The sequence below is a fragment of the Cynocephalus volans genome, chromosome 9 (assembly GCF_027409185.1).
Source record: "Cynocephalus volans isolate mCynVol1 chromosome 9, mCynVol1.pri, whole genome shotgun sequence".
Taxonomy (NCBI): Eukaryota; Metazoa; Chordata; class Mammalia; order Dermoptera; family Cynocephalidae; genus Cynocephalus; species Cynocephalus volans.
Window position 1 is genome coordinate 57,856,372 of NC_084468.1, and position 27,438 is coordinate 57,883,809.

Below are 27,438 nucleotides of genomic sequence, written 5' to 3' on the forward strand. Positions count from 1 at the left end.
ACAATTAGAATCATTAATACCTAAACACTTTAGGTAATCATTAATACCTAAACAATTAGAATAATTTAATCTAATACAAATTGGGTTGCATTCAGATTTATTAACCAATCTAATGGATTATTCATGCTTAAATTAGAGTAAAAATAGGCATTTATGATTATTGCTTTGATTTTATGATTGTCTAAATATTGTATTTACTATTATTGCACACTATTGGGTAAGGGAAATAGATATTGGAGAGAATATTGTATAAATGCTATAGTTGTATTTATATATGTTTATATATAATATCATATGAATATTTATGTTCCTCTATATGTTATCCCATCACTTCACATTGGGACCACTTGGAAACTTTCTCTGTGTTGTTGCTTTAATTTTCATGGTGAGAGCTTTATGATGTTATTTACCAACATGGTAATATAGAAACCAATTTAACAAAGGAGGTGAAAGATCTCTACAATGAGAAAAACCACTACTAAAAGAAATTAAAGAAGACACAAAAAGATGGAAGGAAATTCCATGCTCTTTGATTGGAAGAATTGACATTGTGAAAATGTCCACACTACCCAAAGCTATCTACAGATTCAATGCAATCCCCACCAAAATACTATGACATTCTTCACAGAAATGCAAAAAACAATCCTAACATTCATATGAAAAAAGAAAAGACCCCAAATAGCCAAAGCAATCCTGAGAAAAAAAAAATAAAGTTGGAGGCATAACACTACCTGACTTCAAATTATGCTACAAAGCTATAGTAACCAAAACAGAATGTTGCTAGCATAAAAATAGACACTCAGACCAGTGGAATAGAATAGAGTACTCAGAAATCAATTCACAGACTTCCAGCCAATTGATATTTGACAAAGGCAACAAAAACATACATTGAGGAAAAGACTGCCTCATCAATAAGTGGTGCTGGGAAAATTGGATATCCATATGCAGAAGAATGGAACTAGACCTGAACCTCTTATCATACACCAAAATCAAAATGGATTAAAGACTTAAGTATAACACCTGAAACTGTAAAACTACTAAGGGAAAATATAGGAGAAACACTTCAGGAACTAGATTGGACACAGACTTTATGAATAAGTGTCAAAAAGCACAAGCAACAAAAGAAAAAAAATAAACAAATGGGATATCAAACTAAAAAGTTTCTGCACAGCAAAGGAAACAATCAACAGAATGAAATGACAACCTACAGAGTGGAAGAAAATATTTGCAAACTATACATCCAACAAGGTATTAATATCCAGAACATACAAGGAACTCAAGCAATTACACAGTAAAAAAACAATTAACTCAATTAAAAAATGTGCAAAGAGCTGAATAGACATTTTTATAAGGAAGATATACAAATGGCCAACAGGCACTTAAAAAAGTGTTCAACATCACTAGTCATAAGGGAAATGCAAATTAAAACCACATTGAGATATCACCTCACCCCAGTTAGACTGGCTATTATCAAAAAGGTGGAGAATAATAAATGCTGGTGAGGGTGTGGAGAGAAGGGAATACTCCTATAGTGTTGGTGGGACTGTAAATTAGTACAAGCACTATGGAAAACAGTATGGAGATTTCTCAAACAACTACAGATCTACCATATGATCCAGCAATCCCATTTCTAGGTATATACCCAAAGGAATGGAAATCTTCATGTTGAAGGAATACCTGCACTCCCATGTTCATCACAGCTCTATTTACAACAGCCAAGATATGGAACCAACCTAAATGTCCATCAATAGACAACTGGATAGGGAAAATGTGATATATATACACCATGTAATACTACTCTGCCATAAAAAAGAATGAAATTCTGCCATTTGCAGGGACATAGATGAGCTTGGAGAAAAATATGTTGAGTGAAATAAGCCAGGCACAGAGGGAAAAATACTGCATGTCCTCACTCATAGTGGTAGCTGAGAGAGAGAGAAGGAAGGAAAGAAAGACCACAGTGGTGTGTTGGACTTGCAGAGGGAGAGAGCTTATCTAGGGTTGGGGAGTCAGGTGGGGGAGGGGGCAGGAGGCTGGGGATTAATTGGGTGGGGGACATGGGGAATAATCACAATTTGTGGTAATGGGCATGCTAATAGTATTGATCTGGCCATCACATCTTGGGCACAGGTGGTGATGGTCAGCTTTGTACCCCATGAATATGCATAACCAATAAAATTTTAAAAAAGTATTTACCATACTTACATTGGAATTTATTAAATCACCAGCTTGATTTGCCTTAGGTCAACTAGTTTGCTTCTGTGGTAGCCAAGGCAGGAATAATGTTGAGGATAAAGGTGGCTCTTTTGACTTAGATGGTCTGTTCTTGTTGGCTCACTTATTTGTTTATTCTGTTGAATAAGTGTTCATTTATTTAACAATAGTTACTAAATATCTACTATATATACTCTCTTTGCCTTTGCTGGTGATAAAAAGTGAACACAACTTTATCCAGCACCTTATGGAGGTTATTTGGTACAAAAGAAGTTTAGATAGTGTACTAGACATATCTTACGTGCCTCCCCATCTTCCTTCGAACTGGCTGTCTCCTGGATCTTGAGCAGCTTAGAATAGTTGCTTACCTGGGCTGCCTCTTGCCTGTAACTATATGCCCAGAATTACTGGCTTCTCTCACTATTTCTGGATTTGGATGAACTATTCTACTGCAGAGCATGGAATTTGGCTTCCTGAGTGCCTTTCAGAAAGGTCTGGAAATATTTTCTACAGATTATTTTGATTCTGAAATTTACTGTCTTGTAATAATTAGTGAGAGGAATAAAAGAGTAAAAAATTGTGAGAAGTATGCCTTTTAGAAAAAGTAACACATCTATTTTACCTATTTTTAAGTGCAAATACAGCATAAACATGCAGTGGACTCTATTTGTCATAGTTATGTTCTATCAAGTTGCCATGAATACTGAACCACTGTCTTTGGGAAAATAGAGTTAGGCTCCTGCAAGCCAAAACATATGCATTACATATGTTCATTTGCCAATGTCCTTTTAAAACAAGCCAGTCTCATCAGCATTGAAAACCTGCTTTTCTACATTACTCTTTCCTGTATAAAACTTAGCAAGCATTTAAGAAATTCTTTCACAGCTTCTTGATCTGCTGAACCTGCCTTGCTTTAAAAAAATTACTTTAAAAAATTTTTGATTGACACATAATAAATGTACATATTTATGGGATACAGTATGATGTTTAAATACATGTATATAATATATAAATTCAAATTAGGGTAATTGGCATATCCATCATCTCAGACATTTATCATTTCTTTGTGGTAAGGACATTCAAAATCCTCTTTTTGCTATTTTGAAATATACACTATTGTTAACTAATTACCCTACTGTGCAGTGGAACACTAGAACTTATTCCTCCTAATTGTATTTTTGTACCCATTAGCCAACCTCTCCCTCTTCCCCCCTCCTCCTACCCTTCCCAGCCTCTGGGAACCTTCATACTGTTTTTCATAGCAGCTGTGCTAATTTACATTCCCACCAACAGCATATGAGTTCCCCTTTCTTCACATCCTAAGTTGAACATTTTCCACACCATATCATAGCCTTTGGAAATGTGCAAGCCAGCTATCATCAATTTCTTTGTCTTTCAGCTTCACAATAATGCTGCCCACTACATTAAAAAAAAATTAGTCTTCATTTCATGAATCCATAAATTTAGTCACTGTTTTATCTTTTCCACAGCTTTATCAAGCACTATAGATTCCACTTTAGCATTTTGTGGAGCAACTTCATGTATAGGTGGGCAAATTTCCTCCTCCTTTTTTGGGATGTACTTTTTCCAATAAGGCACACCCAGCTTTATTGCCCTTAGGAACATTCAATACCACTTCGGCACTACGCTTAGGGACCATTGTAAACAGTGAAATCACCAACAAAGAGTACAAAAATGTGAAAAGCATCACACTAAATAGACCATGAAAAGGACACTGTTTATAGTCTGAGAGCTGAAACTAGAAGGCAGAGCATCGCCTTGTTGCACCTCAGCTGAGAAATTGCACATGGGGCAGCTCAAATCTTTCCCACTCTGTGCTTGCACATGACCGTGAATGATCATGAAAGCTCCATGAATATTGATTTTGGGGTTATAAATAAGTTTTAGTAATTAGACAAATTTGCAAATACAGTCATTCCCCCCTTATCCGCAGGGGATACATTCAAAGAGCCCCAGTGTATGCCTGAAACTGTGGGGAGTACCATACCTTACAGATAATATGCATGAATTTCTTTTCCCTTCTTCACAATTTCCAAAATTGTAGATTTGTTTTTACCACAGATCTTAGCAACCTCAGCATGTGATTATTTTTTCTTTCCTAAGCTGAGAACTTTCACCTTTTCACTTAGAGGAAGCACTTTTCAACTTTTCTTTAGCATATCTGAATTGCCAGCATCACTGTTCTTTGAAGCCATTATGAAGTAAACTAATGGTTCCTCAAACACAAGCATTACGGTGCCTCTACAGTAGATCTGATACCCGCATTGGCTACTAAGTGACTAACGGGAGTCTACAGATTGAAGACGTTGGACAAAGGGATGATTTGTGTCTGAGGTGAGATGGGGAAGGATGGCATGAAATTTTTATTATGCTACTCAGAAGGGCACACGGTTTCAAACTTATGAATTGTTTATTTAGAAATTTTCACTTAATATTTTTAGACCACAGTTGACTGTGGATAACTGAAGCTGTGGAAAGTGAGACTGTGGATAAGCAGTGACCACGGTATAAAATTTGCAGTAATGAGAATCAACTATAAATAAGAATCAGTAGGTAAAATCAGATAAATGAAAGAAAAATTAAAATTCCCACTAGAACTTCCAAATTAAGTTAAACTTTATTACAAACATAAACTGTTCATAACATTAAAAAAATAGTGTTTTAGCCCGTGGTTCACAATAGATTGGAAAAAATACTACCTATTCAACCTTCAGTTATTGAGATTTTAGGGGAGAGTAAAATTATTTTTATATAGAGTAAGAAAGAAAGACATTTTTTTCTCACTTGAGATTTGTGACCATAAAATTTGTACCTCCTACATTAGCTCGAATAGATTTTTTTTAATAACTCAATGGTCCTGACTACAATAGTTTATTTTTCTGAAGAACTCACAAGGCTTTGCATATACATCACATCAGTTAATCTGATCAGGGCCATATGCTTGAAACAAAACAAGATAACCACAGGATAGATTTACAAACCTGAAACGCTATCATAAATGAGCCAGCAACCGAAAGAACGAAGGAAAAAACATTCATGGTAAAATCTGAGTGCACTGAACTATATTTTGCCCTTTGTCTTCTATACTTAGGGGGGGAAAACCTGGAGCACAAATGCTTCGTTATTTCTTTTCCTTTCCTTTCCATCTCCCCTTTCTCCGTTCCTTTCCCTGTCTTTGTTCTTTCTTCCCTCTCTCCCTCCTTCTTCATTCCTTCCTTCCTTTCTTTGTTAATGGTGGGCTAATTTATTTTGGAAGAAATTGCAACCAAGCTGAATCTTAAAGGGAATGTAGAAAATAGGCCAAAAAGTGATTGGGGTATGGGGTAGGTGGACAGGTAGGGCATTCTCAGTAGCTGGAGCAGCATGCTCAAATACAAGAACAATGTTAGAAGATTCAATGTGGCTAGAAAAGGGTATGTAAGAGCATGCTGGCAAATAATGAGGCAGCCTTCAGATCTGGAGAAACTATATTCCATGTTAAGGAGTTTGGGCTTCACGTATAAACAGGGCCTTGAAGAACGAAGCAATGTGAAGTAGATATGGCCAGATTTCTGCTTTAGAAAGATCACTGTTTAACACACAGAGAAGGCATTAAAGGGATTTGCGGAATAGTGGGTAATCAAAATTCAAGACAGTTAATCTGTTTAGAAAACCCTTGCTATCAATCAGGTCTAAAGTATAGGGTGTGGCCATGAAAGTGAATAGCTGAAGTGGAGGGTGAATGAAGTTTGATGCATTTGAGGAGCTTGAAGAAACTTGAATCTAAGTTATTGGATGGGTCAGCCACATAGATTTTGCAGGTGCTCATTGATTCTGTCAATAATGATACTGCTAATAATATTTAACATTTAATGGGTACTTTCTATGTGTTAGGTACTTTTCTAAGCATGTTATATATATTAAGACATTTAATTCTTACAACAACTCTAGAGGTCAATACTATTGTTATCTTCATTTTATGGTTAAGAAAAGTGAAGCACAGAGAGCAGTATACAACCTGATCCATATTAGAATTAGGATAACATCCCAGGCAGTTTGCCTCCAGAGCTCCTGCCCTTAACTACTATGCTATACTATCTTTCTGGTGGGAGTTGGGGTGGAAAGTCTAAGAGCCAGGTGCCAAAATTCATGGTGAATGAAGGGCCATTTTAATTCAGCTCTTTTTGTTGCAAGAAAGGGAGACTCTCTTAGATAATGGAGGTCTCCTTCATGATACACAAGGCCTGGAAAACTAAAAGAAACTCAGGCAGCTCTAGAGATGAGCAACTCTCACTCATTGGTGACCTGAGTTGGTTCTCAATTATAATATCTTTGTTTCTCTTTGTGTTAACTTCTCTGTCATCTTCTTGAACCTAACTGACCAGATTTTTCTGAATTGGAAGCCCAACTTTTAAAGGAAGAGAGTGATGATGGTTTGGAAGTGACCCAGGGGAGCAAGGAATAGATTTTCACATCTCTTTACTAGTAAGAATAAAAGAGAAGAAGGCAGGTCTTCCAAAGGAGAAATATGTGGATGAAAATGTATTTGGGAAAGAATATTGTTTCCAGAAAGGAGAGAAGATAGAATCAGCACAGTAGTAGAGAAAAGAAATATATATATTTTTTGTTTTTGAAAACATGACCTTATTTAACCAAAACTGGTAGTGTCTATGACAACTGTGAAGCGAATAAAAGGGGAGCATTCTTACTTAATTTTAAATGGAAGAAATTGATAAAGAAATGTAGACTATTAGTTATGAGGAAGTGTTTACACAAAGGAAGCAAAGAACGAATTCTAAAAGCCACACACATTTTTCTAAGCCATGTTAAATTATGTACACCATTAAAAATGTGTATTCAGGGCCAGCCCATGGCTCATGGCTCTTGGGAGAGTGTGGTGCTTATAACACCAAGGCCAAGGGTTCGGATTCCTATACAGGGATGGCCGGTTAGCTCACTTGGGAGAGCGTGGTGCTGACACAACCAAGTCAAGGGTTAAGATCTCCTTACTGGTTATATTTAAAAAAAAATAAAAAAGTGCATATTCACTTTCATTTTCTGAGTGTATCTTATTCAGAGAATCATGCCATAAGACGTTGTTATGATTCTTTTGTTTAGTAATTTGTTTTTTATTTCTTATTTTATTATTATTAATTTTTATTGAACCATAATTAATTATACACATTTTTGGGATTCAATGTTGATATATATTGATCAAATCAATATTACTAGTATGTATATTGTTACAAATTGTACATATTCTTTATGCCCCTTGTCCAATCTCTCCCTATCCTCTTCTCCCTCCCCACTCCCACCACTCATTACCCTAGATTTCTTGCTACAATTCTTATTTCTGTATAGATGTGTCAGAAACAAATAATAGAAAATCATGGTTGAAAATTTATGTAAGATTTTGGAGATCAGATTAAGGAAAAACATAAATCATTAATATATGAAATGAACAAAAAAGTCAAGCATAATGATCAAGATTATTTGTCAAAATTGATATATTCACTGAATGCTGAAAGTTTTCAATTATAATATAACTTTTGTTTTAACTATAATTAAGAATATATAAATTTAGACCAATAATACGAGAATTATCATATCTATTTCAATAACTCAATTAATCAGACATTTATTGACCATTATGTACTAGCACTCTACTAGGTGCTGGTATTAAAATAGACTTCAATTATTTACAAAAAAACAAAAACAAAAAAGCCTTCTACTTCTGCTTATTTCTCTAGTCTACAGTGCAGATATCACATGTGAAAGGCATTTGTTATAAAGCGCAATTTCATAGTTATGGGTCTGTATCTGTGTTATAGTATTATTTGTTGTATAGAATTTTTCCTTGTAGATCATGAAAGCATCCATAGAGACAAAGAAAAATCTTTTGAAGCAAAAGTCTTTAAATAGTAAAATTTGATTAACTGGAATTTTACTAACGAGGGTTATGGTTAGTTACCTGGAAACGTTTTTGCATTGCACTCCCATGAGAAAGAGACAAAGAAAAAAGAAAAAAAAATGATAATGGGGGTTTTATTAAACACGAGAATATGCCCTAAAATCAGTATAGTTACATTTAAATGCCTAAACCACTTGCACTTAATTTTGCAGTATAATAAAAGGAAACTCCATGTTTGGAATGATGAACTTTAGGCAAATGTAAAGCTAGGGCTAGGGCTCACAGACCCCTCGAGCCCGTTGAACAGACTGGGTCACAAACCCTCCACACGCAGGTCTATGAGCTAGGTAATAGGACAAGGTCCTGGGAGACGTGGGTGAAGAATTAATAGGCTTTATTCAGAGCTAGGAGCAGCCGCCCTAGTGGCTTCCTGGAGCATCCTGAGAAGCACCATGTATCAGAGCTGTTAGTCCTTTATTCTTAAGTCTATAACCCAAAAAACCTAGGTGCACATGTGTACTTACATTAAACAGTAAACAAGGAACACTTGGGCACACACAAATATTTACATTAGATGTTTGGTAAGATTCTGAACATCTGAGGGGCCCTGACCATTTTTCTGTATTTTCCTAACAGTGAGATATTCTGAAACAATAAAGATCCAATTGAGTTTACTGTACTGGATTTATTGAATTGGAAAAATACATTCATGTATTTTAGAAAAAGTACAAGAAAACTGTTTCACTTAACATTTCAATAAATCTGAAAACTAAATCAACTAGAGTTCACTAGAATCAGAGCTGGAGATGGGGATCCTTGTGTAAGGACTTAAAGTGCTTTAAGGTGAAACTTCTAAGAGAGTGAGGAAAGCAAGATAGGGCAGAAGAAGAATCCAGGCAAGTGTGGGTTCAGCTGAAGTCTAGCCTTAGCCTGACTCCACATGGAGCACTGGAGTATAAATGGAAACACAAAGTTGCCCCATGGTTAGGAAAGGAGGCTGCGCTTCTGTACTCTTGTATTATTTACCCATTGGCTGAGGCCCACCTGTTAGGTGGGGAGAGGTATAAATCCCCGGATATGTCTGTGTGATGGCTCCTGTAAACTGATGGCATTTCTCAGAAGAGAGCTGTGAGCAGCCAACACAATAGCCAATGGAGGAGATTTCATGTCTGATAAAGGGGCCTGCATGGAACACCAGCAATTTGCATTGCAACCAGTGCAATGTATTTAAAGAATATTCTAGGAAATCAATGTTTGAGGGCAACAACATCCCTGTAATAGAATTTAAACTACATTTTCATAATGAATTTAGTATAGAAGAAAGTGCACTATATTGGTAATCAGGAGATCCCACTTCTGTGTTGTGACCATGTAAAGCTACACGACTACACCAGGGGTAGGCAAATCATAACTAAAGCCAAAATATTTTGTTACTTTAGTTATACTAAGTTTACTCAGTTTCCATTCGTATTGTCAGGGCTGGGGCTCAGACCCTTCAAACCCATTGTATAGACTGGGTCACCAGACCCCCTCATATGCCAGGCTGGGTCACCAAAACCCTCACACGCAGGTCCACAAGCTCTATGTAATTGGGAAAGGTCCCAGGAGCCATTGACAGATGACACGAGCTTAGTCCTCAGCAGCAGCAGCTTACAGGTGGCAGCCTCACGGAGGGTCCTGGGGGCCCTGGCAACAACAGCTTGCAGCAACAGCTTCCAGCAGCAGTATTGGCCTCCCTATGACCCCCCGGGGGGGCATCCCGGGGGGGGGGGGGGGGGGGGTAGGGTGGGAGGTGCCTGTGGATCAAAGCCACTCATCCTTTGTACTTAAGTCCATAACCCAGGACACCTGGGTGCACATGTGCAATTACATTAGACAATGACCAAAGAACACCTGGGTGCACGTGCATATTTACATCAAATGCTCTGCAAGATTCTGAACATCTGAGGGGCCCTGACCATTTTCCTATATTTTCTCAGCAGACCATCAAGCTATTATAGCTATTATGGGTCTTATAGCTATTTTCCGTAAAATTCATGACATGATTTTTAAATTCTCTTTCAGCTTCAAAGTCATTTTCTATTATTCTCTTTTATTATGCACAGTTTCCCACTCATTAAAATGACCTACTTTGACTTGTTGGACATGTCTTATTTAATATAGTCATAAGAGCTATAATTCCCAAACTTTTTTCATTAATTCTTTCATTCACTTATTTAACAAATATTTATTATGTGCTAGACAGAGTTTTAGGTATGGGATCATGGAATAAGGAAGCTTGTGAGCTCATGGAATTTACTGTTTTTAATAAGCAAATTTAAAGAAATGATATTTGAAATACATAGCAAGGTAAGAAGTTTTCCTCTTGGAAAATAATGTGAATTTACATTAAAACCCACAAACAGTGAAGAGTTAAAAGGGAACGAGATAAAGCTACCCTTTTTTTCTGGCATTTGAAAATGTATGTAGCATGTCTCTTTCTTTAGCAAGAGGATTCTTGAAAACAAAGAATAAACTCTCTAAAAAAGTTTTTGTTTTTGTCTTATATTGTTTAGTTGGTGAAAAGTCTTCTTGGTGAAAATCATCGAGGAAGCCAGTATTTTCCACTTCAACTATGAGAACTTCTGAGATGAAGTAAACAAATTATGTCAAAAAAAGATTCTGAACAATCCTAAATGTATTTTCCAGTGGCATAAACAAAGGCAGCATGCTCAGCAAAGAGCTCCGAAAAGCAGCAAAAGCAGCAGAGTAAAAATGAGAGCAATCAGAGATCAAAGTGAAAATGTTGTAAGGGTAGCAAATTGTAAGAAAACTGGTCTTAGTAGGTATTGAATTACTTGATGAGGGAGTCTATAAGCCACAGCTGAGTACAAACAATCATAGAGACTGAAAGAGATGCCAGATTATTCAGCTGGTAGCAGTCACAAAGACATGAGGTTTTAAAAGGTGAAACCAGAAACCAACTGAGAAGTGAACCTTAAAATTTTACTAGCTTACTAGTAAGGACGGATTGATAAGACAAAGTGTTCTTCAACATGCAGAACTTGCAGTGATATCTGTATAATATTTAACTCACTATTTACTAAACTTGGTAATAATTTATATTCATATATATTTATATATATTTGCATTAAGTTTTCACTTGTTCTTTTTATTTTAAAATATTTAATTGACAAATAAATATTGTACATATTTAAGGTATAATGTTGGGAAAATATAGAAGATGATCAGGGCCCCTCAGCTGTTCAGAATCTTGCCGGGCATCTGATGTAAATATGCACGTGCGCACAGGTGTTGCTTGTTATTGTCTAATGTGATTGCACATGCGCAGTTCCACCCAGCCTGCCATCTTCTGTATGGAAATTCCAATGCTGCTCCTCACATCCTGGGGTTGGAGTCTGCGTCCCTGAAGGTGTTTTTGAGCATGGACTTGAGTATAAAGGACAAATGGCTCTGATATGTGAAGCGTCTTGGGAGGCTCCGGGAAGCCACTAGGGTGGCTGCTCCTAATTCTGAATAAAGCCTATTATTTCTTCACCCACGGCTCCCAGGACCTTTTCCTATTACCTAACTCGTAGACCTGCTTGTGGAGGGTTTGTGACCCAGTCTGGACAATGAGCTCGAGGAGTCTGTGAGCCCTAGCCCTAGTTTTACATATACAATGTGATGATTTGATATATGTATACATTGTATAATGATTATTACAGTCAAATTAATTAACATATCAGTTATTTCCCTTGTTGTACATTTGATCTCCAGAACTTGTTCATCTTATAATTGAAAGTTTGTACCCTTTAACATCTCCCCATTTACCCCAATCCCTAACCCTTGGCAACCACTGTAGTAGTCTGTTTCTGTGAGTCTCATTCTTTTAGAGTCTCCATGTAAGTGAGATCATGCAGTATGTCTTTCTGTGTGTGACTTATTTCACTTAGCATAATGTCCTCCAGGTTAATCCATGTTGTTACAAATGGCAGAATTTCCTTCTTATTTATGGTTGAATAGTATTTCATTGTATATATATATATGCAGCACATTTTCTTTATCCATTTATCTGTAGATGGACACTTAGGTTGATTCTATATCTTGGCCATTGTAAATAATGATGCAATGAACATGAGGGTGCAGATATCTCTTTGAGGTACTGATTTTATTTCCTTGGATATATATCCAGTGGTAGGATTGTTAGATCATTTTAGTTTTTTGAGAAACCTCTGTTTTCCTTAATGGCTGTACCAATTTACATTCCCATCAACAGTGTGCAAGGGTTCCCCTTTCTCTAGACCCTTACCAACACTTGTTATCTCTTGTCTTTCTAATAATAGCCATCCCAACAGGTGTGAGGTGATACTTTACTGTGGTTTTAGTCTGTATTTGCCTCATGGTTAGTAATCCCTGAGAATTAGAGCATCTTTTCCTATACCTATTGGCCATTTGTATGTCTTCTTTGGAAAAATGTCTATTCAGGTAATTTGTCCATGTTAAACCAGGTTATTGGTGTTTTTTGGTATTGAGTTGTATGAGTCCCTTATGTAAGGGTACTTCAAAAAGCTCATGGAAAGATTTCTATTATCTCTTAATTCTATTTTTCCACAAATTTTTTCACATACCCTTGTATATTTTGCATATATAGTTATCATACCCTTATCAGATATATGGTTTACAAATATTTTCTCCCATTCCTTAGGTTGCCTTTTCATTTCGTTGATTGTTTACTGTGCAGAAGCTTTTTAGTTTGATGTAATCCCACTTGTTTATTTTTGCTTTTCCTGCCTGTGCTTTTGGTGTCATATTAAAAAAATCATTGCCAAGGCCAACGTCAGGAAACTTTCCCCATATGCTTTCTTTTAGTCCCTTTCGAGCTTAAGTTAGTTTTTGTGTATGGTGTAAGATATGGGTCCAATTACATTCTTTTGCATGTGTTCTCATCATGAACGCCTGCCAGATACCATTTGTAATAGAAATGTCCAAATGTGAAGAGAATCAGAGTTATGACACTGATGCCCAGGTGGGGACACACCATTATTACCATTACCACTTACTGTTTTAACTTGTAGAGAGGAAAAGAGAATCTGTTATTACACAGTATGTCATCATGCAGGTCAGGTCACTTAAACTTGCATTACGTGGAGGCACCTTCTTAAAATGTGCTAACTTAACAAACCTGTTGTCATGTTAAATTATTTTCTAAATTAAGAATAAGGTATTTTGTACTTTTTTTCCCCATAGGAACTTTATATTCTTTGCATACACATAGAAATTAGGTAAAGAGGAATACTGGAGGCTTAAATCACTAGTCCATATTGTTTTTTCCCAAGATAACCGAATATGTATTTGAGACTTATGACTTAATAAACACATGAGAATACAGAATCTGTTTATTGTGAGGTTGTATGATTTTGAATAACATTGTATTGATTCAGAAAGTAGCATATTTTGTACCGGGTAATATATATATATATGTTTTTATCTATCTAGCATTCCCCCCCCTCCCCGGAAATGCCCCTCCCTGACCTGAGGGGCTGTCAATCAAGGGCACCACCTTCTTCATCATAGGAGTGGTATGCCGATCCAAGCTGGTTCAGTCAGAAGCATCCTCAGGACTTTGTTTACTGGAGCCAATGGGTGGGAGGGCTCTATTTTTGTCTAGGACTTGTTAGCGTAGCATTAAGGACAATCTAAGCCTAGAACCAGTGAACATTACTTTACCACCTTAGGGGGAAGTGTCTGTCTATGAATGAAGACTGAGGAGAGTTAAGATATGACTAGAGATAGAGACACTGAGCTCTTTGATTCAGTCTCAGCTATGCTAAATGATCTAAATCTCTAGATTTTTTAGTTAGATAAGCCAATAAATTCCTTCTTTTTACTTAAGCTAGTGTTAATTGAGTTTCTGTCACTTGCAACCAAAGAATCCTGACCAATATGCATACAGTTTTACTTTGTTTATGCTTCATTTCTAAAACATCAAACAGTAGAAACACAAGATATGTCCAAACATTTTAAAGGCAATTAAATAATAAAGCTACCATATTAATTTATCCATAAAGTTTATGACACATATTACATTTTAGAATAGTATATGCTAGGTAAAGAATTAGTTATAACCATACCACATAACATAGCAGAGTTGTTAAAAGTGTGACTCCTGGCATCCAATTGTCTGATTTTGAATCCCAGTTCAGTCAATTTTAAACTCTCTGATTTTCGGTGAGTTACTTGATTTCTCTGTACCTCAGTTTGCTTATCTTTAAAATTTAGATAACAAGGGGATCATCCTCACAGGGTATTAGGAGGGTTCGATGTAATAATGCATGTAAAGTGTGCCTGGCATATAGTAAGGACTTAATAAATGTTAGCTCATTAATGCAAGTTTTGGGGGTTTTATTTAAAAAAACTTATAATGAAGGCTATTAGTGGTAGCTGTGGGATTGTCAGTGATGAAAAAGAGAAGGGTGAACCCCTATAGAGACACTGGTGGACAACTTCCTGGGAAAGCACCGGATGAGATAATATTTTAGGTAAGTGCCAACTGACCTGCTGATTGGCATGATAGTGTATTCATGGACATCTGTGCCCTCAGCTAGGATGTTTCTGTATGGGAAAAGGGAGAATGAAGTGAAAGCAAATTTCCATATTATTTATTCTGGTTTGTAATTTATATTATTGAGGAATTTTATTTGGAGATATAGCCCATGTGTCTGAGGAGAATTTTACAATTAAGTGTGTGTATATGTGAGAACCATCTTCTGGCCTCACTTTCACACTTGAAAGAGAATGGGGATAAGTCAACAAGCATCTTGATCTATTCAATGCACCCCATGGGACTATCATGTTTTTTTGTGTCCCTCAAAGTGTGAAAACCATAAGTAGAGAAGGGATTAGCATTGGCACGAGGATAGATGGAAACAGGTAGGTAGATTTTGCTGGGAAATTTTTATATGCAGTATTGCTGAAACTCACTAGACTACAATCTACCAATATGTTGATCCTGTGGAATACATGTACTTCCTAGTGGGTGATTATTTATACATTCAGAAGGGAGTTTAATCCATGATTTCCCAAGTATCTGGATGTGCTAATAGGCAGAGAATAATTCCTTAATAAACTGTAATCCATATTTACTCGTATAATTACCTTTAATCTGGAAAGGGATAAAAGAGAAAACTGTATGTCCTGGTCCATTAGTCTCACTAAACCCTTGTCAAAGTCTAAAACACAAAAAGTTTTTATAGTTCTAAAATTGCATATATTTAAATTTGCCACATTAAATGTGCATAAGAAGAGATAATATCTAAGTTAAATATGGGTTGGGAACTACACGTATATTCAATGAGCATACAACCTTTGAGCTTTAATCTACAGAGGACTTCTGCACTAGAGACCGGTTTTGGACATGATCCAGTCTCGATAGTATGTCACTCGAGTGTAGACACCAGGCTTGTTTGGAAGAGCACATTCATCTCCCCAGCTTACAATACCAGCAAGAAACCAGATGCCATTAGAATCTGCACTAACCAGTGGTCCACCAGAGTCACCCTAAAGAGAAAAAGGATACATACAATTATTGTAATTTAAAGGTGAATACTGCATATTTTTCTCTTTTGTAGTAAAGACAGGGAAGGACAAAAGAAGGAAAAAAAACCTAGATATTTTAACACTAAAGTGATTCTAGTCTATAATTTTTTTTTGTTCTATGATCATTTGTTAAATGAAAGATATCAGTATATGTCTGTGGATTTAACAATGCAATAATGGATAACATGTATGAAAAACTTTAACTCAATTATTACTCAAAGGAGCTACTGAAGGTACTAATGCTTATGCAGTCATTGGTATGCTGAGAAACTCTCTGATGATCTCCCAAACTCCCGTATTTCCAGGCAGATTTTGGGAAAAAAGAAAGGTTTATATTTACCCACCACCAACACTGAACTATATTGTTCTTCCATTTTGTGTAAACATTGCTCTAATTTCCTGAATTGTGTAATTTGTCTATACCTCCTTTACACTTCACATAGTTTTCATCTACTGATGTTTAGACCATTTTCCCAGAACGATGGAACACCTTGGCATCTGGATTTGCTTTGCTCTAATCCTTCCCATTATCCTAGATAATTTCAACAACCATGTGATGATACATCTAACACCCTAGCCTACAATCTCTTGGCTTCCTTGACTCTCATCATCACATTTTTATTCAACCTTTTCATGTCACTCTGTCATCACCTGGAACTGTTCCACCTCTGAAACATAATTATTCAGCATTATGAGTGCATGTACCTATCTCACAAGTGTTTTTCTTCCACTTGTTCCACTTTTCACTCTGTATCTGCTCTTTAACCTCACTAAGAATGCTGATTCTTTGGCTCCTTTCTTCTCTATTAGTTATTAGCTCATTTCCTCCTTCCTATCTCTCTTTATGCAGGCTATATTCCATAATTCACCCATCCCACTACTCTCACAACAGCATCCTCAGCTCTTTACCTTCCTACCCACCGTAGCTGGGCCAGACCATCCATTGTTACATATTTACATCCTCAAACCAATACTGCTTGGTAATATTCATGTGTCTCTAGCAGCTTGCTTTCTCATTTTTTCAGGGCAGCCATTCCAAACTTTCATCATTTCACAATTTAAAAAAATCCAGTTCCCTCACTCTGAACCTAGTGTATTACCTTCAAGACACTGATTTTATTTCCTTTGGATATAAATAGAAGTGGGATTGCTGGATCATATGGTAGTTCTATTTTGAATTTTTTGAGGAACTTCCATACTGTTTTCCATAATGGCTGTATCAATTTTCATTCCCAACAACAGTGTACAAAGATTCTCTTTTCTCCGCACCCTTGTCAATGCTTATCTTTTGTCTTTTTGATAATAGCCATCCTAACAGGTGTGAGGTGATAGCTCATTGTGGTTTTAATTTGCACTGCTCTGTTCATTAGTGGTGTTGAGTACTTTTTCTTATACCTGTTGGCCATTTGCATGTCTTCTTCAGAAAAATGTTTATTCGGATTATTTGCCCATTTTTAAATCAGTTACTGGCTTTTAAAAAAGTTGGTATTAAGTTGTGTGAGTTCCTAACAGTGGGCTTAAAGGGAGAGATTTGATAATGTTTACAGAATGTGCAGAAGGGTCCAATACAGGGGGACAGTTTGGAAAATACAGAAGAAATCTCACATTAATGGAACATTCAAATACTTGCATAGATTGAAGGAGGTTGGGTGATGAACACAGGCAAGAGATTAACTTTGAATAGTAGAAGAAACTTGTTTATCCTGAGACTAGAGGGTGAGGAGGAGTGCAAATATAAATTTGGAGAAAGGAGATTAAAGGAGTTCTCATATGATTTCTTTCATCTTTTATAGTTAGTTGTAGGAGTCATATCCTAAAAAAGATAAGGGCACAGAGGGATAGGTAGGTATAGAATATAATGAAGGTTTGACATAGCTCTATAGAAGATTCCTTAAAGAACTGTGCAGTGTGGTAAGGACCCATCTGTGATTATATGACTTTATAAGAAAGCAAGATTTCCTCTAGCTGTGTTCAGTAGCTCACATATAAGAGCAAATAAAACTGATAGATTGCTGCTGGTTGAAGATTATTAGGATGGGTAATGGACTTTGGATGTACTGTCCTCCCAGAACTCATGGAAATCTGATCTCCAGTGTGACAGTCTGAGTCACAGGGGCGGATCCCTCATGAATTGATTACTGCTCTCCCTAGGTGGGGGTAGTAATGAGTGAGTTCTTGCTCTTAGTTCCTGCAAGAGCTGGTTGTTTAAAAGGCCCTGGCACCTCCTCTCTCTCTTGCTTCCTCCCACCATGTGATCTGCTTGTATCCTCCTCTGGCTGCCGCTTTTGGCCATGAGTAGAAGCAGCCTGATGCCCACACCAGATGCAGCTGTTCCAGAATCGTGAACCAAATAAACCTCTGTTCTTTATAAATTACCCAGTCCCAGATATTCTGTTATAGCAACACAAAAACAGACTAATACAATGGGTATGGGCGAAGGAGAAGATGAAGTCATTGAGGTTGCCATCAATAGAGTGTTTGAAATAATAAAATGTGGGTCCTAGCCTGCATAAGGTTAGGAGAGAGTCATAAGGCTGGAGATGGTGGACTGAAAGAAAATGAAGAGAAATAGGTATTTAAGTTCTTCATGACATTGATGAATAGATTAAGTGGGACAGTTAAAAAGACAGAAATCTACAATTAAAGATGATAATTATATATTGCAAATATTTGTTTGCATGTCTTCTAGCTCCTAGAACGCAGAAATAAGCTCTATTCATTTTAACTTCCCTGCATCTAGTATGGGGTCTGAACATAGTTAGAAGTCAATAAATAATTATATTTAAAAAAAATGAATAAAATAAGGGTCTTCCTGGACTTATCACCAATTCTGCTTGCCTAGGTAACCACAGTAGTACTTTTATTATCTCTAAGACTATTGCTTATAAACAGCAACAGGGGCATTAGAAGCACATTAATCATTGGGAAAGGCAGCCTAGTATAAAGTTCAGAATGTAGGCACCAGAGCCCAATTTCCTGCATTTAAATCTCAGTTTTCCCACTTAATAGTCATGTGAGTTTAGACAAGCTACTCGATCTCTTTGTTTCAGTCTCCTCATCTGAGAAATAGGGTTTACCATAGTACAAACATGCTGCAGAGAATTGTCATGGCTAGAATAAATTAATGTTTGTAAAGAGCTTAAAACTGCCTGGCATGAAGGATGCTGTATAAAGGTTGTTATACAAATGAAATATTTAGGATGTTGAAGCCAGGTTATAAAAGCTTCATGTTCATTAGATTTGGTATTAGACCCAGCTGAGTGTTTCTACGTGAAAGGCAAATCAAACTAAAGGCACTAATAATCCATTTCATCTCTTCACTGCTTATTCTAAATCAATTCTTTTCCCCACTCCCACTCACAGCATCTGAAAACAGTAAGGGTGATTTAGCACTTTAGTACTTTAATGAAACCTATTAGATATCAATATAATTTTAAAATTATAATTAAATATAAGTATTTAATTACATACTTTGGCTATAAAACATGCTTAAGCGTTTAAAAATAGTTAATCCCTTGAGAACATTGAACTGGTTAAGTGGGAATTTAAAACTACAAGAAAAAAATCTTGAACACGAAATAGGCATATTTACCTGGCAGGCATCCACACGTCCCTCTAGGAACCCGGCACACAGCATTCCAGGTGTGATGACTCCGCCGTATACATCTCCACTGTTACAGGTCTTATCATCTATAATCTTCACTGACCCCTTTTGGAGTATATTAGGACTTTTTCCTAAAGGAAGAAATTTATATAATTATTGCTAAAGCCAATATTAATCTCTCTGGCTTGAATTATTAGTTTCTAACTTTGATACTATGTATAATTTCCAAATAAGTGTAACACATATGTTTTAATTAAGCGTTTGTCTCCTTTCTTGGTAACAAAGAAGCAAGTAATGTTTATGAACACACCAAGCTCTTGCTAAAAGTGTTCACCCTTGGAAATACTTAGTGTCTCCATATCTGGTGGGATTTTTTCCTTTTGAATTGTTTTGGAATTTTATATTTATTACATATTTGCCTTAGAAAGCAATATAAAAACTCATATTCCAGAAACATGTATTTAATGATCATTTTTAGATTTTCAGCTAAGCTTGTTACTGTAATTCTGAATCTTGAAATTAAGTTGAGGTTATTTTTCTGCTTTTGAAATACATTTATGAACATAAATAGCCACTAAATCTTTACATTTTTAGGGTCATGGGGATGCATATATTTAAATGGTCTTTGCTCAAGTATCTTGTCACTGAGGGCTACTCATCTCACCTCATCAAAAATGCTTAGTCCCCTTTAGTCCCTATTTTTTCCTATGGTACTTATCTGCATAAAACATACTATATAATTTACTTATTCTTGTATTTTGTGATTATTGTGTATTTTCCTTTGCTAAGAATGAGAGATTTTTTTCCCTAAGAATATAGGCAGGAATATTTGCCTACTTGATTCATTAATGTATCTAAACCACCTAGAATAGTACCTGGAACAAAGGTGGTAATCAAAATTCATGTTTATTGAATGAATTAATGAATAAAATGGAGGAAAATAATTATTCAAATAGTACATTTCTTTAAAAATGGCATTTTAAGGGGAATTCTGGTAAACATCTCTATGAAACTAATCTCTGTATGAATGTTGTTGAGGGTAATTTTTAATCCATTGCACATTATCCTTTTTAATGGTCCAGAGAAAATATTTCTCCGGTTTAGTTGTAATGCTGAGTATTTTTCTTTTTAACTCCTAAAACTCAATCCATGTAATGGAGGGAAGTTAGGAACTCACCATTAGACTTTAATGTTCCCCATCCAGTGACCACCACTTCTGAATTAGGTGGGAATGTATAAGTAGCTTCTGGAAGACACGCTCTTCGGATGTTGCCTGTGTATAATACTGGTGATGACAGATGCACAACAGCAATGTCATTATCATGTGCAGGGTAATGGTATTTTTCGTGAATTATAATATCCTTGATACTTCGCTGTGACTGTGGATCACTTAAAAGAAGCCCAAAACTAACATTCCATTCTTTGGGATCAGTGGCCCTAAAGAAAATAGATTTATTTATTAAAAGTTTTGTATATTGGAGTTATAGAAATTAATCTCTTACACTTCTTTAAACAATTAGGTATGTTTAAAGATCCCATAGTATTTATAGGCATACAAAAATAAAGCTGTATGTAAGAGTAAAAATAATGACAACACGAACAGGTTTTAAATAATTCAATAAACTGGGTTTTAAAAGATAATCCATGAAAACTACATTTTCTTTCTTATTTTGCATAGAAAAGACTCAGGAGATTTAGAAAAATAAATATGACAACATAAGATAATAAGATTAAATAAAAAATTGGCAAGGATATGATATGGGACAGAGTAAACTTATGGTAATTAAGAAAATAGTCTAAATCCTTGTTTTTGACCATTAAAAACTGTAAGGAGATATTTCTGACTTTTATTCTTTGTTAATCATGAATTTGTACCTTAATTACTGGAAATTGTGCTACGGGAACATTTTCAAACTCTTACCAAATCAACATAATGAGCAAGCATGATTTTGAAAAGAGCCAATCAAGGAGAAATTTTTGTTTAAAAAAACACCGATAGGTGCTACATAAAACTAATGGAAGTTAATAAAAGGAACCATTAAACAAAAGCATAAAAGTTTTTAAGGTAAAAATAGGCAGACTTTTGGTGCAGTAATATATTATTTAAAGAAATCATTATTTCTTTATAAAATCTTTATTGAATCTTTAAAGATTTATAGTTTCTTTATAAAACTGAAGGAAATAACTCTAGCTCAGTGGTTGTCACATTTGGCAATGTCTAGAGACACTTTGGTTATCAATACTGAGGGATGCTAATGGTGAGTAGAGGCCAGGGACGCTGCTGAATATCCTACAATGCACAGGATAGTTTTCCATAACAAAGAATTAATTATCGCCAAAACGTTATCTGTGCCACTCTCGACACACCCTTCTCTAGCCTGACTATATCTGTTATTTTCTGACAATTCATTGAGGAATTCTGAGGCTACGCCTCACAATATTAGACAGTTGGAGGCATAGTTGTACAGCCATATTGTTGAAAGATATTATCAGACTTTTGTTTTCGAGGCCATCATGTGGTCCAGAGCTTACATTGTGAAACAGTGAGCAGCAGTGACAAGCCAGCTGTTACTAATCAGAGTGGCTCCACATCGGTGGACACTGTTTTGTTGAAGGCTAGCTTGCCAGGGCCATTCCCCTTCCTCGGCATTCAGGCCCCCAGCTACTTTGTTGCCAGAGGGAGTTACTGTGCGACGTCCACAACCTGCTCAAAATAAAGTTTGTTAGCATTGATATTGCTTGTGCATGTGCATTGCTATAGCAAACAAACTCCCTGTAATACATGTCCCTATTAACTGTTAACTGAGGAAAAACTCATGGTCTGGAAGAAGTTAGGATGGATTTGCTGACATGAGATATCCCGATAATTCATTCAAAATAGATTGACATCTTTCTCCTCTATCTCTCACATACACTCTATGTGTCTGTATGGCTTTACTATGACCTAATATAAATGACAGGTGGAATTAAATGTTTGAATTTAGAAGACAATAATAGTATAAGTTACCAACTTGCAGAGAGGAATATGTGCTTTTTAATTTTAACTAGCAGTTTTAGAGAGATGAGTGCTATAAAAACATTGATAAGACAGTGTAAATGGACATGAACGTGAATGAGATATAAATGAGTCAGAGTAGAAAGAAATGTGTTCCCATTCAAGTCACAATACAAATTATCTGGATAAAAGGAATAACCCATGAAAACAGCCAACTGGATTCCAAAGTTACATGCTTCTCTGAATCAGAACTGTGTTTTAGTTTCTATTTAGACCCAGAGAAACTGCTAGATTCTTTAATCTTTAAAGCAAATCTGCAGTAATAGTACAACTTCACTATTATTCTCTCTGTCTGTCTGATTCTCCTTCTTTTTTGATTTCCTTGGCCATCTTAACTTCACTCCAACTAAAGGACTAAGCTTGTTCCTTAACAGTTTATAGTATCTTTCACTAGAGATTGTCATTTCATTAGTAAGTATTTCTAGAGGACAGGAACCATGACATTTAAAAAAAAAAATGTATCTCCAGAGCCTATCACAGAGAACTTATCACATAAAAGGAGCTCCATAAATGTTTGTGGAAATGAAGTCTATGTAGTATAATTCATAAGACATCTTGAAATAAAAAATAATACCTGATTGCAAAGCCCCTTTCTGTAAAGGCCATGTTCCAAAGCATTTGGAGAGTGGAAAAACTTTCCATAATCAATGCAGGAGGCATAGATTAGAGCAATGGGGGGATTAGATTAGAGCCAGGGATACTGCTACATATCCTGAAATACACAGGACAGCCCCTGAAACAAAGAATTATCTGGCCCCAAATGTCAATAGTATTAAGGTTGAGAAACCATGGATTAGAGAAAGGTACTTGTCCCAAGAATGAGAATATTTTAGTGTTGGAAAGTTTAAATGGTCAATAGCTTCAGAGAAATGATAAGTATATGTGACTAGATGTACTTTGAGATACTCTTCCCTGAAGGTGAAAAGGCATTACAAGCACAGGGGAGAGTCATGTAGACAATTTTAAAGGTCTGCACTCGTCCTCTAAGTTCTTACGTTTGTATATTGCTTCTAATTCTAGGTTATTTCCTTATTGCAATGCAAACCTCAGGTTGTTAAGGCATCCTCTTTATTAAAGTCACTTTGCTGAACTAGAGTCTTTTGTGGTTGCTATTTCTGAATGAGAGAGCTCCCAGACTGATTCATTAACTGTAACTACCTTTTCTTTTCTTCTTTCTTTCTACTCCCTATTGTGGATACTGTGGAGGATAAAATAAATAACACAAAATCCAGAGGTATAATGGTTCCTCCCTATCCTCCCTTCTGTTTGGACAACTCCTAAAGGAAGTTGGCTTTTACTCAAATTCCTTCGGAGAAATATAAAAACAAAGATGCTTCTCTGTGGCCTAGGAGATTCTCCTTTAGGCGACTCTACTTCCCTGTTTCTGCTCTTACTCAGAATTCTAACCTAATTTATATCATACACCAACTTCCATTCTAAACTCTCGTTTACTCATGATCACTGTGCTTGTTGAGCTTTTGGCCTCCACCTCAGCAGTATTACCCTGTATTAACTCTGCTGAAATCTTACATGGCACCTTGTAGCTTTGCTATGTCAGAAGAGATCATGTGATAAATTTCAAAGATTTAAGGATTATAATGAAGATTGCTGGCTTGTGCTTTCAGAAGCATCAGCAAAGCTACTGAGCTCTTCTTTCCTCCCTACACTTTAAACTTCTACTCCATCAACTACTATTGCATTTTTATACACATTATGTCACATACCAAAGCTCTATTTTTTCCTCTAACCCCGTTTGATTCTTTTTGTCTACCACTCCCATTTTTTAATTTAAAGCATGATCAAAATCCTGGATTGGCCAAGTCAAATTCTGAATGCTGATATGGATTGTTGTTTAGTGTCCCAGCTTAGGGGTAGGAAAATTGGCTGATCTCTTTCTCACCACTGCTTTTACTTCTGTCTTGACTATCTCTGTTCTACAAACCTGACAAATTCTCCATTGTGGATTTTGATCATATCGTTACTAAAGTTTTTCATTGGAATAATTGACTTTAAAATTTCATATTAAGTTGCTTGAGGATTGTTCAGTCAAAATCTATGAGAAAGAAAAATAACCTAATACAGGTTTGTCCAGGTTTCTCAGAAATAACTATGTTGTGACTGAAGGATAGTAAGAGCAGTCAGGGTCAGTGTCACCTGGCTCTGGAGGGTGATTCTTCTAATCCAGCTGTCCCAGTCAGTTTTAGTTGCCAAAAACAAACAAACAAAAAAAACCAGTGCTTCTCCTGACAGACTGTTCCAGTTCTAGCAATGCTGGGGATATTTCCCAGGGCTGGTAGTAGGAGAATGGAAGCAGAATGCCTTGACTAGCAAGGAAGAAGCTGCTCACGTGCAAGCCAACTTACTTCTCTGCACACTAAAGTTGGCTTCTAGGATCAGAATTCCACAGTGAGTTCCTAGGTCAGGAATGCTCAAAGGCAAAATAGAAAAACACAAATAGCTGACATTTACTGAATGCTTATTATGGGCTGTATACTCTTGTAAGTACCTTTCTTGTGCTACCTTATTTTATCTTCACAACAATTTGGAATGGAGAGGTTGAGAAGTTAAAGAATCTGTGTAAATTCATCCAGTTAGTAAGTGGTAGATATGGGACTCAAAACTCATGTGTAGCTAATTATAGATTCTCAGATCTTAATTATCACTGCTTGTTTTTAGATCCCCTCTGCCATATGGCATGTGTTAATATGTTCCTTATTTTAAATCCATTATATCAGTCAATTTAAGGCCAACTACAGTGATCATCTTACATGTTTCTAAAAGCAGGTTTCCTGTTACACCTTTATGGATATGACATTGACTCTCAAGTGGAGGTCTTTTTTGAAATCCAAGGAATTAATTTTCACAAGAAATTAACTCTTGTTGAACTTACAGGTATTGAGAAGATTTTCTGCAGTCGGCATTTCAATATCTGAAAGTCAAGAGAAAAGAAAATGGAAATATTTACATTTATGAGCACATTTTATTTTAATATTAGTATTAATTGTTTTCTTTTGGGGAACACATTATTCTGTTTGGCATAATCATCTTATTCAATCTAGACTATATAATTTCTGCATTCATAAATGAACATAGTAATAAAATGCTTGTATTAATTCTTCTGTTTATAAAAAGACTCTCAAGCTCCTCATTATAAATTATCTGAAAAAGAGGTCTGGGTCCTGAAAAGTACTAAAAGATATGAAAAATCATGGCCCTTCACCGTATCGTGAATCCAGATTACCAGAAAATGGAATGCATTTGACACCTTTTATGTACCACTTTAAACCTTCTTGACTCACCTCTTATTCCAGCCACAGCTGTGGTGACCACGTAGATTTGGATCAGTTTTGCTCAGGGGTAACTTTACAGGTACAGTGGTAGAGCCACTGACTGATGTTAGATGGAAGCTGATGGACAAAACTTACCCTTTAGTCGTAGGTGAATACAGTTCTGAAATACAATTCATTAGTTCCCATGGGATGGAGTCAGAGTTGCCCCTAGTGATGGCCAACTCACTCTTTCTCTAATCAGCTATGGCCTGCAAGCCTTTGTCTCAGGCTCTGCTTTTTGGGGAGCCAGGCTAAGCACTCAAATAATTATACACCTTAATAAATAATGCTAATAACTAGGGAGAGAGTATATACATTGTTATTTTAGAGTATTTTTGTGTGTGTTGAGTGTATTTTACTATATTTGAATTCTTTTAAAATTAGTATTCTTTGCATGTTAAATTTTAATCATTTGGAATATTATATCCAGTTAAGTATGCAATCCCTTTTTCCATTTATTTTGGGTCAAAAGCAATTTAATTCATTAGTGAGGCAGAATTTAACATTGTCTACTCATTCATGGATAGAAAAATCACTTCTGGGAATATTAATGAGTAAAATTCTTTACTCCAGATAATTTTGTTGTGGACCCTGTATCGCTACAGAATTGCAAACCTGTTCAATTCATGTGGGGAATGTATGAGGAGAGGGTGAATAAATGAGTTAAGTTCCAAATTTCAGATGCAGAGAACAGTAAATTCACCAACCATTTCTACTTAAAGAGTAGAAGTTCAAAAAGGAATCACTAGCTGCTGTATGAATTAAATACTATAAATGTCAGTGTAGGTTCATTTTTATTATGCTCTTAGATTTCTAATAAATCCCGGAAGGAGTATCCAGTTCTACCTGCCAATTACAGCTACAAACTCTTACATTAGGTTGCACAACAGATCAAGGAGACAAAAGAATCCTTTACCAGAAAATCAACCTGTCTGAACAAAAAGGTAAGAGCAATTCAGTAGTCAGATGGACTATGAGTTGATATGAACCACACCTACTTAAACAGAAAGCTGGCATATTCTCATCTAATTCTTCACAGCTGCCTTCCAGAGTTGAGTTGTGAGTTTTGTGTGCTTGGTAAAATATATCAGATCATCTTAAGATATTTGGGAATAATTAAACTTTTACCTGAACTGGAAAAATATTAATTACTATTGCTTAAGAACTAATTATTGAGGAACTCTATTATGTTCTTTCTTTGAGGTTTTCCTTATTGATGTACAACATGCTAAAGGAAGAAATGTTTTTGACTTGTAATTTACTTTTAATAGTTGTATTATACCAGAGCTTAATAGAATAACTATCACTTGAGTAGGTGAAAAACTGGATACGATGAATGGGGAAGTGACTTAAGCCATCCCCATTTGGACTGAATCACTGCTGTGGCTGTTTGTGTTTCCTTCTTTTTAAGTCCCTTGGCTTACACTCAAAGGCTGGAACTCCTGTAGATTTACCTCTGAATCAAGGAGTCAACAGTGTAACCTAAGAGACTTTGTTTACAGAGTACCCTATAAAGGAAGTGACAAAAAACAATGGCACTATCCCTGCCAAGGAGGAGATTGCATCAAAGAAGAATAAGACAAAGCAGTTTTAAAAAACAGCTCATCGAGTGTGCATTGGCCTTCTCCTGTGGGCCAGGAATCAAAGAATAGACATTGGGCCCTGCCCTCAATGAACTTGGAGTCTGGTGGAAGAGATGGACAATTAAGTAGATCATTTAAAATCAATGTGATAAGTGCTATGACAG

The 27,438-nt window shown here is 36.1% G+C and overlaps 1 protein-coding gene across 1 annotated transcript in view; it reads right to left on the minus strand.

Annotated features, from left to right (window-relative positions):
* Nucleotides 1-15,502: 15,502 nt before the first annotated feature.
* The window catches only part of LOC134385705 (transmembrane protease serine 11C-like), a 63,310-nt gene continuing 51,374 nt past the window's right edge, over nucleotides 15,503-27,438 (minus strand). The window contains exons 6-10 of the mRNA XM_063107437.1: nucleotides 25,253-25,291; nucleotides 21,840-22,011; nucleotides 20,485-20,744; nucleotides 19,296-19,438; nucleotides 15,503-15,664 (exon numbers count right to left, since the gene is read on the minus strand). Of these exons, the coding sequence (XP_062963507.1) occupies nucleotides 15,503-15,664; nucleotides 19,296-19,438; nucleotides 20,485-20,744; nucleotides 21,840-22,011; nucleotides 25,253-25,291 (776 nt within the window). The remainder of the gene's footprint in view (nucleotides 15,665-19,295; nucleotides 19,439-20,484; nucleotides 20,745-21,839; nucleotides 22,012-25,252; nucleotides 25,292-27,438) is intronic.